Consider the following 18,058-nt stretch of genomic DNA (forward strand, 5'->3'; position numbering starts at 1 on the left):
TATTATGGCCAAGCGATATATTGTTGCACATCCAATTTCTACGGAGAATAAAGTTTTCTACAGACCTAATCCGATTGACTGGGCAAAATGTATTTTCTGCCAAAGTACCTCTGCAAACAAGTTGATTTGCCTCGCTAATTCTAAGCGTTCGGATTGTTTGACAAGTTACAAATCACTTGCTGAAATCTTACCACAATTTGTGCTGGCAGATTTGCTACTGCCTGGATTTTATATTCAGCGATTAGATGATGGCAGTGGCTTTTAAAGTACTTTGATTGCAAATAAAGCTAAGTGGCATAAACCCTGCATAATGTTTTACTATTCCACTGAACTCAATCGAGCAGCTAAACGTTTTTGTTGCGCATCACTAGCTGCAGAGGGTGAATCCTTATTAAATGAAGCCCAGGCACTTAATGTTGAGCACAGTTCATTCAGGTGATCAATGTCAAGTGATATGAGAAAATCAAATTTGGTTTACACACAACAGGTTTGTTTTATTTGTGATACTCATTGCACAGCATCTGTACCATGGATCTGGATATTAAAGTCCGCGAGTGTGCTATTACCTTGGGTGATTCTATATTATTGACCAAGTTGAGCGACACAGATTTAATTGCTCAAGATGCTAAGTATCACACTAAGTGTCTCAATGATCTGTACAACAAAAAACATGCTTTTAATAGACGCATGCGTGCTGAAATGCAGCAAGTAGAAGATGAAGTTGACTGTGAACATGGTATTTTTTTTGCTCAGTTGATCGTTTACATTGAAGAAACAAGGCCAGAGAATGGTATCACACCCATTTTCAAACTAGCTGATCCAGCTAGACTATATGCTGATTGCTTGTCCCAACTAACTGAAAATAGGCTACATACACCAACTTAGCGTATACATAGCACATGTTTGAAAGAAAAACTACAAGCCTATTTTCTCAACATGCATGCACAACAGGAAGGTTGAGATGTTTTACTTATTTTTAATTGTGACATTGTTCCAGCACTTCTTAAAGCCTGTCAATATGACTGTGATCGTGATGCGGTGTGTTTGTCAAGGGCTGCACAAATTACACGCATTCAATATCGATGACGCTTCCTGAAGCTGATAAATGCTGTGCTGAGTTAATTCAGTGCGGATGTAAGACAGGTTGTACAACATGCCACTGTAAATGTGTGCATAACAGCTTGAAATATACTGCTCTTTGCAGTTGTCAAGGAGAGTGTACCAGAGATCGAGGGTGTACCAGAGATAGCTTATTAAAAGTTGTTTTAGCTTCTTAGCTGCTTTAAACTTTTTTATTGAGTAAGAAGTTTTTTAGAAATATTTATTAAAAAAGTTAAAAAATTTTTTTTTAAAAAAAAAGCAGGGGCGGAGAGGGTATTTCTTGGGCAAGAGGGCTGTGCCCAAGCCTCTTTCCCACTCATTGGTGCATGTACGATCAATGTATACTTTGAATGATCTACCATCCCTTAAATTTTGGCCAAGATAAGTTAAACGGATTAAAATTTAATAAGGTTTTTATAAATCCAAGATGGTGGTAGCTGCCATCATGGATTCAAGACAGTTTTGGTCATGCTATGCTTTGCCACCATATCTTAAAATGATCAGCATAATTTTCTGAGTTATTGGTGAAAATTTCATGCTTTTATCCAATTTTGCACAATTTTAGTCATTTTTAATGCTAATCTGCTGCACTATTAAGAACTTTGCTCATTTGAAAGTTTTCAATTACTACATAACTGCACACAAAGTTTATTTTTACGCACAAAAGTTTTTTGCACACATTTTGGTATTAATGAGATTTAAGAAATATTTAATAATCTTAATTGTGTTAAAAGAAAGTATAAAAGTTTTTTTTTTTTTTTATTGTATCAACTTATATCAGCAAAAGTATACTAATGTTAATAAAGAAAGACGATTGTGTTTAGTGATGAAAAATAGTGCTTTAGAAGCTTCTCCCGTAGAAGATGTACAAAAAGATGGTAGATGGATGAGCATAGTAATAGTTTGCAGTTTTTTATTCTGTGTTGTATTACCATTAATAATTTTTTTAAAAAAATTGAATGCGTTTGAGTAATGAGCATGGAAGAAAAGGTTTTTGATGCTAGACTTGTTCATCATTAGTTCTGTGGCCTGGTGCTAAACTGTCAATTAACAAAAAAATTTTTAATATTGATACTTTTAACACCAGGCCACAAAATTATGTTATGTTAATGTTTTATGGAATGGATCCAATTTTTCTTTTTCAAGATTCCTAAAGTAAAATAGTTATACATATATATTTTTTAGCATGCTTACCATATTAAAGATTGCCAAATAATTAAGCCTGATGTATTATTTGTTGGGGACTCTATTGTTCATAAATTCCAAGATACTCAGGTTAGTTTGACTATAAATTATATTACATATAAATAATAATATATAAAAAAATTTGACTATAAATTCAATGGTGAATAAACAGTTTCTTTATACACTTTAAAATCAAAGTATTTGATTGTAGAATTGTCACAGTTTGTATGATTTAAAATGATTTATTATTTAGTTTATCCTGTTTAAGTATATGTTAGTGTCAAAGTATAGCTTTTGTTTAGTTATTTAAAGTATAGCTTTTAGTTCTTTTAAAAAAACTAAAATGGTTAAATGTGGTTTGTTAAATCATTTTGTGTTAACAAAATAGAATATGTTAATGGGTTTTTTAAACATTAAATCAGTATTTAAGTAGAATCTTAATGTTTTAGACATGGAATGAAGAAATAACACGGTTTAAAGTTGTAAATGCAGGGATGCCTGGAGACTGTACAGGAAATGTGTTGTGGAGATTGAGCAATGGTCTCTTAGATGCCTGCTCACCGAAGGTACTTGTAAATAAAATAATTTTAATTGTTCTGTAAATAATGAATGCCTACATTATGTTGAAATTTATTTGCTGAATTTTCTTTAAATAAGTCAGTATAAAATTGTTTTGCTATAAAGATTGTTGTAATATGGGTTGGTACAAACAACCATGAAAATACTAGTGAAGAGATAGTGGAAGCTTTAGAAGCAATTGTATGGAAGGTGACTAGTAATAAATGCAAGTCTATTGTATTGGTAAGTTAAAGTTTATTATAAGCTTCATTGAGGACTTCATAAAGTTTGATTTTATTTGATTTATATTTTTATTTTATTATTTTACTTAGTGTAATGTATGTATGTATGTATGTATGTATGTATGTATGTATGTATGTATGTATGTATGTATGTATGTATGTATGTATGTATGTATGTATGTATGTATGTATGTATGTATGTATGTATGTATGTATGTATGTATGTATGTTCTTCATAAACATATGCATGCATGCATATGTTTTATGAAGAAGTATGAGTGCAATATTTTATATGAAGTATGAGTCCAATATTTTATATGTTAGCAAGTTTTTAAAAGTTCTTAAAACAATAAACATAACTTTAAAGCAGATAAAAAATTTGTATTTTAGCTGTACAGTGTGTGTAAAATGTAATGTAAGCCCATATTTTAACATTTTTGAGATTTAATGTGCTTTCTCTTTGAGTTAACATAATATTTTTAATGTATACATAAGAAATATTTATATTCTCACCCTTACATTCTGAAAGCAAATAAAGATTTTGGAAAATGTCCGAGATGCATTATATATTATTAGAAAATCTTAAAAATCCTCATGATTAAAAAATAGATAAATCTTGTGTAATATTTGCAAATGAATATCAGGCATACAAGAGTACTCACAACGTCAATTTTGAATTACACAGCTCAGTTAAATTTCTGTTGATGTTTAATTGAAAGATGTTTAATTGGGAAATTAGTTGTGAAACTACCAACGCTCATTACTCTGATAAAATATTTAGAGAAGCAAGAACAATCAAGTGATGATGGTATAGGTCATGTTACTTTATTGTGCTTCACTTTTGAAGACCTTTTTTAAAAGGTATACGAAGGCCAATATAATGGTCTGCATCTTCAAGTCTCTAATTTTACAAAGATTATCTTACTAACCATTTCTTACATGTCATAAGAATCTACACAAATATTTTCTTACAAATTGTGCAAACTAAACAACCTATTATTTCATCACTTTTTTAAAACTCACATATTTTTCTGTCACTGTATCTTGTAATTTATCATGTGTGCTGAAATTTTTTTTTTTCTAATTGTGAAAAAATAAAATTTGATTAAAACTCCATTATTTTAGGGTATTTTACCTCGTGGTGAAAAACCAAATTGTCTTCGTGATAAAATCAATCAAGTAAATTATGGAATTGAAAAAGTGCTTAACTCCATTCCTAATTCATACTACCTTAATGTGGATCCAGGTTTTGTTCGTAAAGATTCTACAATATCTCATGAAGATATGCTTGATTATTTGCATCCTTCAAATCGAGGCTATAAAAGAATTGCACCATGTTTAACTGCTTTTCTAAAAAAACACCTGAAATAAAATGTAAAAAAAAATTAGTTTGTAAACAGTTTTTGATGTTATTTATTTATTTAAAAATTATTTAACTTTCTTATTATTTTATTTAAAGTTAAAAATTTTGTTAAGCTGAACCTTAATCAGGTTTTTTTTTGTAACTATTTGTTAACTTATGTTAATTATGTCAAGTATATAATTAGTATGTTATTTATGCAATCCAGAAATACAACTTTTTGGACACAAAGTTTAATCATTTTCAAGAAAAAACATTTCTAAATGTTTAGTTTCCTTTTTAAATCTAATAAACTTTTTTATTTGTGTTAAAAAATCATAGAAAAATATATTTCTCAAGGCTGTTTTCCTATTTTGGGGCCTGTATTTTTGTTGCCTAGGATTTTAATTTTGAAAGTTTTTTGTGTTGTGTTTGAATTTGTTATAAAGTATTTTAAATTACTCTAACTTTTTTACAGTTTTTATAGATTTTTTTAAAAATTTTTTTAAGTACTCAGTTGTGTAGTTTATAAGTTTTGAATTCTCAAATATTTATGAATTTTAAAAAGTTTTTTTTTTAAATTTTTTTCTCTGTTATTATTAGACTTTCTCCTGTTCACAATTCTGTGTTTAGTTGTAATTTTCAATTAAAAACTTTGAAACAAAAGATTGCTAAGTTTTTAAAACATTCTTGTTTTCATTAAAGCTTATTTATATAATTAGCATAATTACATAGGTGAATGGAATTAATTTTTGTAATTAAGTTAAGAAAACTATTTTGGTATATATTAATTTAGTCATATATTTAGTTTATTGATAATACTTCTTGATTCCTGTTGTCAAAAGAGCAATAAAAATTACTTATAGAATGTTACCGACCAATAGCAGTTCAATGTTTAAACAGAGTAATAGTATTTTTAGAAAACAATTAAAATTGACATCTTGTGAAAATCCAAGAACAAGCATTTTCATTGTTAAGTTGAAAATAATTGAATTTTGTAATTGTTTCCCTTTTATCTTTAGAGATTTCATAATGTATAATATATATATATAAAAATAGATATTTAAAAATAAAATGTATTCTACTTTTATGGTTTTGGGTTCACTTATGTATATAAATAATTATGGTAAGTTTTTAAAAATACTTTTCTTATCAACAATTTCCAAAATGTTAAACTTTAAGTTTTAATTGTGGTATCAAGTGTTTAGTTTTTAAAGAATTTTTTGAAGTGGTCTAGTAACTAATATGAAAAAAGTAATCATTTGATATTGCTTTAGTTTTTCTGTCTCAAATTGAATCAAAAATCTATAAAAGCATCAAGAATTATTCTCCTTGTATCTTGCTGACTAATGCTACCCATCAAGTTGGTTGCACATGTAGGTTACTGTTTTTTATTGTTGTTTGAAGAAGTTATTATATTACTAAAACTATTAACTTTATCATTGTTTTTATTATTTATTAATAATAAAAATGATATTAATAATGATAATTATTGTTAATAATATAATATTGTTTAGCATAAAAATAGAGCTCTAAACTCTAAAAACTTCGCCTTTACTCACAAAATAAAAAGTTATACCTTGTGAATAAAAAGGTGAAGTTTAATTGTTTGAAAGGCTTTTTTGTTCCGTCAAAAATTTTATATACCAAGTAGCTAATCAATATGTCAAAATTTTTTTATATTTCTTTTTCTCAGTTTAATAGATTGAAAATATCATTTATATAATATTGTTATCCTAACTTTAAATAAGAAAACCAATAAATAAACATTTTATGTTTTAAAGATTTTATTTTGTGTTTTTATACATTGTGAATAAAAGCAAAGTTTCGAGTTTAGAAGGCTTTTTTTAATGGTATTTCATAAAGTTCAACAAATTTAAAGACTTATGGGAATTATTGTAAAACCCACAAATAGATAATAGGAAAACACACAGATAGAAAACTGTTAGAAAACCACAGATAGAACAACCAAAATTTTTTTTATATATGTATAATATGTAGTTAAATAATATATAGTTGCTTAATATAATATGTATAATTTTAATATGTATAAGTTTAATATGTATAAGTTTAATATGTGTAATTTTAACATGTATAATTTTAATATGTATGATTTTAATATGCATGATTTTAATATGTATAATTTTAATATGTATAAATAGTGTCATATATTAGCAATGTAGACCCGGATGAAAGTAAAAACAGACAAAAAAATAATGTTAACAATGCTGTCAATAATGTCAACAATTGTGTTACTTACATAGGTGAATGGTGTTAAAATGTTTAATTTGTCTTTTTCTTTTGTTAGCAAGTATTAGTGGTAATCGTGGCATATTGCATGTAGTTGAAAGTGATGATGATGTGGATTGGTTGGTTAACAAAGGAGCAAATCAACCTTATATCCCTCTGCTCAATTCTACTTTTTTTAATGAGTAATTTTTTTTAGCTTTATTTTACATCATGTTAGTATTTATATTTCTACTTGTTACATCTGTAACAGAGCAAAAATATATTAGTTCAAGGGGGACAGGGGAGGAATGAGGTGGTTCATTGTCATTTTATATTAGTGAACCTTATACTTGCAAAATATTAAAAAAATTTTTTTTGAAATTTTCTATTATATTGTTATTTGAATTCAATTTTTTTTAAAGATTTTCTTTTATTTATAGGAACGTAATGAATAAACTCATGACCTCAAAAAAGGTTTCTGGTGTGCTTGTTATTCATAAGCTAACAACAACTCTACCACCTCGTAAGTAAAATACAGGAGTTACATGATACAGAAATATTACTTATACTAAGATTTTTTTTTTTTTTTCAACCAATAAAGGAAATCAAAACAAAAAAAAAATAGTCAATTCAGACTGAGGAAATATAAAGCTTTTGATTTAAGAAATGAAAGATTTAATAAATCACAAAGTAAATCAAATGCAAACAAAAATATGTATGTGACCAGCTGGGAGAAAAGGTCCCAAAAGTGCGGGATGGATTTAAGAATGCCAGTATGTTTACTGTAGTCATTGGCATTAATATCAAAAAATTCATAATGATATTTTCCTACAAATTCCGGAGATATTAAATTTACAAATAATATTATTCAAATATGCATTTTTTTGTAAAAATGGCTTTAAAAATGGTACCTTTTGCATATTATGATTTTTTGTTATTATATTAATTAGTGATAAATAAGAAATCTAAAAAGTTGTGCAAAACATACTTCAGAGTTCATACAAAACAAAAATATCAAGAATGAAAATAGCTAAAATTTGATCTCAACTTGTAATTTATTGATTTTCTCGTTATTTAGTGACTGCACTTTTGGTACCTTTTCTCCCAGCTGGTAACGTATTGAGTACATTAGTAATTGACCATGCATTAGCAATTCACCAGTTTCAAATTGTGCACATTTGTTAATAGTCTATTGAAGTAGTTCCCTCTGAAAGTTGTATTTAGCTTTTTCAAAGTTTTATAGATATTCAAGTTTGTTAAAAAGATAACCAAACTCTTAACTTAGATAATTTAGTGAAGAAAAGTGCTATAATTGGTCAACTACTTATACAATCTTATTTAACAGATAGCATGATTAGATTATTCTCTGTAGCTTCTGTAATGTACCTATGAAAACTTAAATAGTTAAATAAAAAAGTTCTCTAACACCCTCTGCCTCCCATCATTAAATTCAACATAATGATATTTTATTTACACTATCATTCATAATTATTCAAATGACATTTTATTTACACTATCATTCACAATTTTATTCAAATGGTATTACTTGTCAAAGTGTTCAATTTTTTTCTTTTAAATAAAGAAAAGAAAAAAAAAAGCAATTGAAATATATGCTCTATTACTATAAATTAAAGTTTGATTGAAATAAAAAAAGTAGTATATAACTTGCTCTCATCTGTGTACCTTTAGTGGCAATAACTGCTTATGACTTCTTTTTCTGCATTTTTTAATTTAAATCAGCTATACGTGTTTATATCACTATGATTTATCTTTATTAAAGGGTTTTTCAAAAAAAAAAAAAAAAAATTTTGTAAAAATGTAAAAAGATATTTAAAAAGTTCTACAGAAATAAATAAAAATGGATTGAATATTAAACCTTGCTCACTGTCTGAAATATTTTTTTGATTCTGTTTTTTTTTTTCTTCTCACCAAGTGAAATCCTTTAACTCCTTACTTAAATTCCAATAAACTAAAAAATATTTCACAAAAAAAAAATTTTAAGAGGAAAAGAAAAATTTTTTTCTCAAATGTAAATCAAATTCCATTTAATTTAATTCACTGCTTGTATACTGCAGTGCCTTGCAGCATTAAAAACTATACCTGGTGATGTATCTTAATACATTATCTATTTTTTTTTTTAGACTTACATAATCTTGTGGAAAATTCAAAATGAATTAAAAACTCTCTCTTTGATAAAGTGTGTAGCAAAAAATTTCTTCAGTTAAAAACCAAAAAATACCAGAAAATAGTTTACCTCTGTTACTAGCTATAGGCAAAATTCAAAATGATTCTATTTTGTCACATACTACATTGAAAGTTTAATACCACATTGTTTCTTTCAACACCTCATATTTCTCTATGCACCTTAGCTATTAATATATGATTTATAAGAATTTTATTTGTATCAATGACTTCAGAGTTCCAGTCAAAATTTGTCAATCTGAAAAATTCAGTTTTTTTCTTTCTTTTTTTTTAAGAAAATCAATGAATTACACAAGGAGAAATTGTGCAAAATGCATGAAATTGTGATGTTTGACATTTTATTATAATGCAGTTATTATAGTAGAGAAGGTTTAGTAATTACTAACTTTCATGATTTGATAGTAAGTCTTGATGATTTGCAGATAATAACATAATGATAACATTCTGTATGTAATATGTAATTGAATCAAATTTTACAACTTTTTAATATTTTATTAAATAATTTAAGACCTAATAGCTTTAAGGATCATTGTAAAGGAAATAAGGGAGAAGTAAAAATGGTTTGTTGAAATACAAGGTTACCAAGAATCTTCCTATAAGTTGATAATATCTATAATAATTGATAATATATCTATAATAATATGCCTTTTTTAAAATAAAAACCTCTGAATGATAAAAAGATATATGCTTAGCAGAAAATATGTTAAAAGCACAAAATATGTGTAATTTGAGTGTTAGTGTGTAAAATATTAGTCATAAATATAAATTGTACAAAATATTTTAAAATAACTCTTTTGTAAATGTTGTCATTTGTATGCCAAAATATTTTTGTAATTTAAGTTAGCTATTTTTTAATTCAGTTCTTACATTTAGAAATGGATTCTGATTTTTGTGCATGTATATGTTATTTATGGCTTAAAGAGACATAATTTTTTGTATTTTATTCCAGACTTTTCTCCAGACTCTAAATGTCCTTTGGACAGTTTTGGTAAGTTGTTTAGTTTAAAGAATAGTACATATTTATATGTATGTTTGAGTGAATGTGTGTATATATATATATATATATATATATATATATATATATATATATATATATATATATATATATATATATATATATATATATATATATATATATATATATATATATATATATATATATACAAACACACACACAGAGTATGTAAAAAAAATAATCGTAAGCTTAAAAATATATATATATATACACACACACACACACACACAAACACACACACACACAGAGTATGTAAAAAGAATAATTGTAAGCTTAAAAATATATATATATACACACACACACACAAACACACACACACACACACACACACACACACAGTATGTAAAAAAAATAATCGTAAGCTTAAAAATATATATATATACACACACACACACAGTATGTAAAAAAAATAATCGCAAGCTTAAAAATATATATATACATACACACACACAGACACACACACACAGAGTATGTAAAAAAAATAATTGTAAGCTTAAAAATAACAATTTTAAAAATCCCATCAAAAAAAATTAAAATATTTGAATTTTTTTTTTCTTGATATCTTTTATCAAGTATTGTTATTGAGATCTCATTAAGTATGTTGTTCTCAGAATCTAAGACAATAGATCTGATAATGGATTAAATTGAATGCAAAAAAATTATCGTATACTGACAAAATAGGTCATTATTTTTGTGCAAATTGAGTGAATTAAAGGATCAAATTGATATGTAAAATAGCTAACAAATTCTATCAACAAAGCAGCGTAGTTGATTTGAAAAGGAAAATCATACCTTCAAGTCCAAAAAAGACACTAGAATTCTTTTTATCACAGTGTCCTCAATCATTAAGAAACATGATCTGATTAGAACCATTTTTACTGTGGCTGACAGAAAATGAAAAAGCAAGACTACTGTGCTGTTAATAGGAAAAATAGATTTATTTTGGCAGCTCAAATAGCTTTTAAAGTTCAAGAAGACCACAGCATTACACTGTAACATCAAAAATCAGATATTGAATCAGAGAGCAAGATTAGAGAAATAGAGTATTTTCAAAACATTTTTAACTGCAAAACAATTGAGTTATCAATTAGGGCTTTCAAAGAAGTAGGAAAAAATGGCAATATCATTGGAAAAAGGTTTTATGGCCATATGAGTCAAAATATAACCTCACTGGATGTATAACCTTGTCTCATTAGATGGGGTCCAGAAAGTGTAGTAAAAAGAAGCTTATCAATTGAGTTGTTTTTGTCAAACATGCAGGAGGAAATTTATGGATTTGAGGTTGGAAAGGAGTCGGAAAGGAGTGGAAAAATTGACATTTATTGATAACAAAATGGATGCTTCAACATAATATGATATTCCTTCAATAAAAAATTGAGAATGAGCAATGATTTCATATTAACGCAGGATAAAATAAACCTATAATTTAATATAAATAGCCTCAATGTTTTGGAATGACCAATGATTAGTACAAATCTTTTGGTCATAAACAAAAAAAGTTGAGATTTTAAGGGTACAACTTGTTTTTTTTATTTCATTTTTTGCATACTGTGTGTGTGTGTGTGTGTGTGTGTGTGTGTGTGTGTGTGTGTGTGTGTGTGTGTGTGTGTGTGTGTGTGTGTGTGTGTGTGTAACTAGAGGAATTTCAAAAGATTGATAACCTTACTCTATTAACTTTGTTTTTTTCCTCTGTACTTAAAGGAGCATACTCAAATGACAAAGAATACAGTAATTGTCAAAAGATAAAGTGGAATCCTATGGTACGTATAACCACACTCTGAACATTTTTTTGAACCAGGGAATTAAACTGTTATTGGGTATTAAATTCCTATGGTAAGTTTTATGGGTTGTTTTCTAATAATCCAATTGAAACATGCGATAATTGAAGCACATCATTGTAGAATATTATAAATGTATGATAATAGTCTGGTTTAAAAAGTTTTTATTTGTTGTATCAGTTGCCAATTTTCATTTACACAGGGAAATGACATGTCAAAAAATTATTATGGAATTCCAATTTTCGTGCTATCAGATGAGGAAGAGATAAATGACTTAATCAAGGTTTTTTTTTTAGTTACTATTTTTAGTGATTATATCTTATAAATTTTATCTCATCATCCTATTACAAGTATCATCCTAGTACAAGTACAATCCGATGATCCAATTTTAAGTAAATCCAAAAATGACTGAATCAGATTAAATACTAATTTTGTTAGAGATTGTTTTTTTCCAAATAAAATGAAATTGCTTTACATATTGCATCAGTTAATTTTACAACAATAGATTAAGCAATCTGTGTTTGATTTGTTAAGAGCAAGTAAACAAAGGATAACCATTTACACTAAGGCCATTCCCTATCAAATCAATGAAAAAAAAATTTTTTCACCATCCCTTCTCAGATTTTAATGATTTTTTATATACAAGCTTACATTCTTGAAAAAAAATTCACTGCATGTTATCATGTCTGACTTAATATGGTTTCAGAGATATCGATCTCTTTTTGACTTTCTTTCAATGCCATTCATTTTTTAGCAAATCGTGTCACATAAATTAAAGTTTACTTTTGTAATGTTTGTACTTAACTTTTTTTAGGGTTTAGAATTTAAAAATGATTGGCAAAACCATACAAAATCAAAGCTTCTATATGAAGATTCATTTTCAAAATAATGCAATAATTATCCTAAGTTTTTTGATGCCCTGTATAAAATGAAGAATATTTTGAGATGCCTATAATGTAACATGTTACAAACTCCATAATGCAAAAAAACTGCAAGGGTTTTCTTTTTTAAATATGATTTAATATCATTGAAAGTATATAATAAAAAACTAAAAAATTAAGTAAAATTGTTTTTTTATTAATAAAAAAAATAGTTGTGCTTATTTATTTTGCATTTATTTTTTAAAGATTTGTAGAATCCCAGTATTTCAGGAGCAGTTCTAGTATATACACTTGTATGCATTTTACATCAAAGAGTATGTACCTTTATTTTATACAAACTTTATGTTTGATAGCTAAAAAATATGTCTGTTTACGAATTTGAAAGAAAACCTTAAATCTTCCGTGACCTCTATGAACATAAGTCCTCTTAAAATGCATGCTGTGGCTAGTCACTCAAACAGTAAAATTAGGAATTGCAAAGACTTTAAATATAGATCCTGTTCAGTTAAGCCAAGACAATTCCCTCAATAAACTAGTTAAAGAAGTTCAACATAAAGCAAATGACATGGATATATGTACAGGAAAAATTAAAGCAAATGACTTGGATGTACAGGAAAAATTAAAGCAAATTCAATTACAATCAGAACATTCAATTACTAACACTGGTTCCAGCTTCTTGGTCTAATAAATGTATCAAAGATTTTAATGTTACTAATTGTATGGTGCAGATATCAAACAAATTGCTGCAGAAAAAGAAGACTTCTTCTCTTGCCTGGAAAAAAGAAGTGAAAGGAAATGTCTCATATATAAATAAACTTTTTGAATTTTATTGTAGTGATGAAAACAGCAGGCAAATGCCTGAAAAAAAATTTTTTGAGTATAGTTTGAAAATCTCACTTGCAAAAGCATTAATTCTCTTAATTGTAAAAGAACTGTATGCTAAGTTTAAAAGTAGTTATCTAAAATAGTACATTAACATTGTTCAAAATGGTGCATTAAAGTAGGGTTATCAGGGGTGCATACAGTATGCTTCTGTACCTACTATCAATAAAAGTTCTTTTTTATTGTACTTCAGAAAATTTGATTTATCTTAAAAGACTAATATAGAAGTTAGAACTTTGTTCATAATTATTCATAATTATTTGTTATTAACAGAAAAACAGCTCATGCTTAAATAAATACATTGTTTAATTGAATTTTATGTGAAAAACTATACTTCATAGTGCTACATGGACCATAACAGACCTGGAGAAGGGACATCTCCTAGCTTCCCACTCTGCGCAGTTGAAATGAAGGATTTTATGTTTGCTGCAAAAGATACTCCAACATGTCGTAGAAAAACAGAAATGCCAAACCCCATTCAAAGTAAGTATTTAACCATAAATATCAATTAAGTAAAAGTAAATGAGAAGGGAATAGAAGCTGTTTATTTCTAAATTTATTTCCATATCTGAAACAGCTTCCCATTTGATTTTTGTTTTAGAGTTACTGAAATTTAGTTTTATGGGTTTTAATAATTCATTATGGGCAGGGAACAAGTAATATTCTAGGTGTCTAGTTTTTTTTTTTACATATATGTATAGAGATTTAAGAGTTTTTTTTCTTAAAGGTACCTACTGTGATCCACTAGGGGATAATAATGTGTATGGAAGCCTTTTTCCAATGGTTGCTGAAATTGAAAATGATGAAATTATTATGGCTGCTACAAAGGTTTCACTTCTTATGTTTCTTTTTATTAACTTAGAAAAATTATATATATATATATATATATATATATATATATATATATATATATATATATATATATATATATATATATATATATATATATATATATATATATATATATATATAAACACACACACACATATACATACAATTTTAATATGAAAACTTAAAACCTATTTGTAGATTTTTATATTTTCCAGAATATTTTGACTTTTTTTAAAAAAATTTAGCTCGACAGTACTGCCTTTTTTCATGATTTTGCACCTGGAGCAGATAATGGTGTAACTGGTATTGTGACTCTCCTTACAGCAGCCCATGCTCTAGGAGATTACAAAAGATATTTAATTGTAAGTAGTTTAAATTGATAACAAATGGGTCAGCAACTTAAACATTTCTTTTTTTTATGTTGTTAATCAAAAACATTGAACTACTCTTTACAAACAGGAGTTAACAAAATTTTTTTTTCTTTTGATGATTTTTAAATTTCCAATAAAAGATACAATTTTTTTTAGAAAGAAAATATCACTGAAAAATTGAAACCAATTGTTTTTGCTTTTTTTAATGGGGTAAGCATTTTTTTAATGGGGTAAGCATTTTGTAACAGATTTAACTTCTATTTTTGTAAACTTTACATAAAATTTATTTAATGTTTATGTAAAGTTTAATAAATAACTGCAAATTATGTTTGTAGTTTCATATGAAAGGAAAAGCCAAATTTTATTTTGACAAGTTCCAACAAAAAATAATTTTTACTAAGTAATGGATGAGCTCAAATAGTTCATGTTACTTCCAAATTAATTATAGCTTTGTTTACCTATTCACTGTGTTTAGTTCACCGTTAATCATTTTGAGGATTATTTTACCAATATATATAAATTTGCATTTGCTGTTCATTTTAGGAAGAGTGGGATTACATTGGCTCATCAAAGATGGTGTATGATATGGAGCGGGATAATTTCCCTTACCCCTCAACAAAGTATTTATCACCTGAAAACATGTATCCTAATAATAAAGTTAGTTTTCGCTGGTTTTTCAAATTTTCAGTTGTTGCTTATTACTCAAAAATAATTTTCTTTTTCCTCTTCTAGTCTAAAAACGATGATGAAGCGTGGACCAGCCGATTTAACTTGACAAATATAGGGTATTTCATGGAGATCACTCAGGTTGGTTTGAATGAGAAAATTTATTCACACACTGACCCAGTATCGCAGCACAATGATGCAGTTAAACAGAAGGTATGCTGCTTATGCATAGCACTTATAGTTTTAAGTCTTATGTGTTTAAACTGCAGGTTTCAATTCTTGATAATTTGTTTTATCATATTTTATCATATTAATCATGTTGACAAAATAGAGATGTTTGTCTAAAAAGTAGGAATGCATTAATTTTGAACATTCTTATCGGTGTGTAAATGTATTTGTAAATATGAAGTCATCCTATCTGTTTTAGAAAGCGCATTTTTTAATCGCAATTATGTGAAAGAAAAGTATTACAAAGTGTTGCATAAAAAGTTCCCTCACAAGAAACTTATAAATTTTCAATTCATTAGGTTGACGTCATGCTAGAGTATTTAAACAAGTCTTTTGAAGAGGCATCCATGCCTTTTGACGTTGTCGATCGCTCATTAAGACAGCCGTTACCTCCTGCATCATTTCAGCGCTTTCTCCGTTCTCATAAAAAAATACCTGGTGTTGTATTGGCAGATCATGATAAAGAATTTTCAAACAAGTATAATAAATATTAACGAAACAATTTGAAAATATCAAAATTTATTATTGCTATTACATTATTAATACATTATTATTGTTAATATTCTTATTATTTTGTTACTGCTTTCCTTTTTTCTTAAATTAGTTTTTTAATATATAAAAAAAAAAAGTAAAATGTTTTTTATTCTTTTTTTAGGTACTACAACAGTCGTTTTGACAATCATGATAACATCGGTCTGTATGTCAAAAGTATCAACAATATATCATACATGAAAATACATGGACCTTTAGTCAAAAGGCTCAGTAATCTCTCAGAGGCTGTTGCTAATTCACTTTACTTATTGGCATCTGGTGGAGTACCTCCAAAGCAGCGCATTGTTGTTCCAGCTAATTTGGTAACGTAGCAACGGGCTTAGACCTAAATATTTAGAAAATGTTATTTCATTTTTAAATCAATTTACACAGTTTAACTTTGTTAACTTTACATAGAAACCATCATTCAAACTTTTCTTAGACTGCCAACCTTCTTTTTTGCCTAATGTTCTCGGCTAACTGTCCTGGCTTTAAAGAAGTTCTCGGTAAGAAGGCTGATCCGTTGCCGAACAAACCCATGTCGCGGTATATAAGCGTCTTGCAAATCGATAATCCTTTTACACAAGTGATACATCGCTTGTTGAGTTATTATACAGGAGAGTGGTTGCCAGAAACCTCGTGCAAAAATAAAAAAAGGACTTCGGTATTTATGTTTCTGAAGTTTTTAGTTTATTTATCAAAAAATGTCATGGCCTAAAACCCTAGAGATTAATTTAGTACAAAGTATCAATAAAACAGCAATTGCAACATTGTTTTTTTTTTTTTTTTTTAACGTTATTTTTAGCGTTTATTTTTAACTTATTCTCTCTTTAGCTTCCTTATGCTTTCTCTTACATCACTGTACCCGGTCGAGGTTTAATGGTATGTGTGCGTTCAACAACATACATGACACAGGCTGTTTCTCCGGCATTCGAACTCCAAGACTACGACTCGTCAGAATATTCAACGTGGGCTGAGAGCATGTAAGTAACTTATTTTGTTGTCGGTTTTTATTTTTTTGGTTTGATTTCTGTTGTTCATAATGGGAAAATCTGCTTTTTTTTCTCTCTAGGTGGAATTCAGATATTGGTATACAAATGTTTCTAGTCGCCAGTCCAGCCTTAGAGGCCGGTGTTTTGTCCTCGGGTATCATTATCTTTGCTATTTCCTTCGCTGTTGTTTATTTTGTCAACAAGAAGGCCGAGGTGCTTTTTACGCCGACTGCTGATAAGTAAGCATCACAACACCTGCTGATATAAGTAAGCATCTGTAATAGTATCAAGCAATAACCTGCTAATATCCAACACGACCTGAAAATATTTTATAAATTCAAGTTTTTTCAATGTCATCGAACTTTTATTTATTGTTTGTATAGATTGCATTTTTGTAAATGGTTGATTAACATTTTTGTTCATGTTGTTTTCAATTTGCGCAGAAAATAAACTGAGAAACCTGGAATTAAGGTTTCTGTAATATCTATGGGAAACTATTTAGCTTTAGATACAGTAAAATCTCAGAAGATGAAGATATGTAGATCAAAAAATCTACATCCTCTATTTTTATCTTCTTCAGCCTCAAAATTTTCTTCCCCTGACACATCTGATATAATCTATTCATCATCCATCATCAGGTCGGTAGTGTTGACAAAATCATCCATGGGCACTAGATTATTTACCTTTGTTCCTTCAGGAAAGAACTTGGAGGTGTGAACTGCAAGTTTTTCTAACTGGTCCTTGAAGGCTACAGTACACATTTTCTCTGAAATTCCAGCTTTTGAAACAAACATTTACAAGTAGCTTCTGTTTTCACCTTCCCCAAGCAACATCAAGCATTTGCATGGCATCTAATATAAAGAATTCTGGAAAAGGCTTTTTTTTTCTCTATTTAATCTAGAGCAATTCCATGACCGTCACAGCGTGACAACCGTCTTTTTTTTTGCCTTTAGCCTTCAGTATTTTATTATTAAATAGATATAAAAAGAATTTTTTTTGCTATTTTGTTAGCTCATAAAAGGTGCTA

The 18,058-nt window shown here is 27.8% G+C and overlaps 2 protein-coding genes across 2 annotated transcripts; both read left to right on the forward strand.

Annotated features, from left to right (window-relative positions):
* The first annotated feature begins 1,514 nt into the window (after positions 1 to 1,514).
* On the forward strand, positions 1,515 to 4,650 carry LOC145181105 (platelet-activating factor acetylhydrolase IB subunit alpha1-like). Its single transcript, XM_080056111.2, has 5 exons — positions 1,515 to 1,996; positions 2,287 to 2,376; positions 2,736 to 2,852; positions 2,971 to 3,087; positions 4,212 to 4,650. The coding sequence occupies exons 1-5, from the start codon at positions 1,676 to 1,678 to the stop codon at positions 4,455 to 4,457; spliced, it is 891 nt and encodes a 296-aa protein (XP_079912237.2). The 5' UTR covers positions 1,515 to 1,675; the 3' UTR covers positions 4,458 to 4,650.
* Positions 4,651 to 5,430: 780 nt separating this feature from the next.
* Positions 5,431 to 17,450, forward strand: LOC145181650 (nicastrin-like). The gene is made up of 18 exons (XM_090073828.1): positions 5,431 to 5,551; positions 5,703 to 5,801; positions 6,734 to 6,857; positions 7,095 to 7,177; positions 9,806 to 9,844; positions 11,573 to 11,631; positions 11,852 to 11,932; positions 13,754 to 13,895; positions 14,140 to 14,240; positions 14,489 to 14,605; positions 14,771 to 14,824; positions 15,158 to 15,271; positions 15,347 to 15,493; positions 15,808 to 15,986; positions 16,164 to 16,362; positions 16,482 to 16,703; positions 16,874 to 17,022; positions 17,112 to 17,450. The coding sequence occupies exons 1-18, from the start codon at positions 5,500 to 5,502 to the stop codon at positions 17,272 to 17,274; spliced, it is 2,124 nt and encodes a 707-aa protein (XP_089929954.1). The 5' UTR covers positions 5,431 to 5,499; the 3' UTR covers positions 17,275 to 17,450.
* The last annotated feature ends 608 nt before the right edge of the window (positions 17,451 to 18,058 follow it).

Source organism: Hydra viridissima, unplaced genomic scaffold (assembly GCF_058129835.1).
Source record: "Hydra viridissima isolate aposymbiotic clone 2 unplaced genomic scaffold, HvirCarnegie_v1 scaffold_16, whole genome shotgun sequence".
Lineage (NCBI taxonomy): Eukaryota > Metazoa > Cnidaria > Hydrozoa > Anthoathecata > Hydridae > Hydra > Hydra viridissima.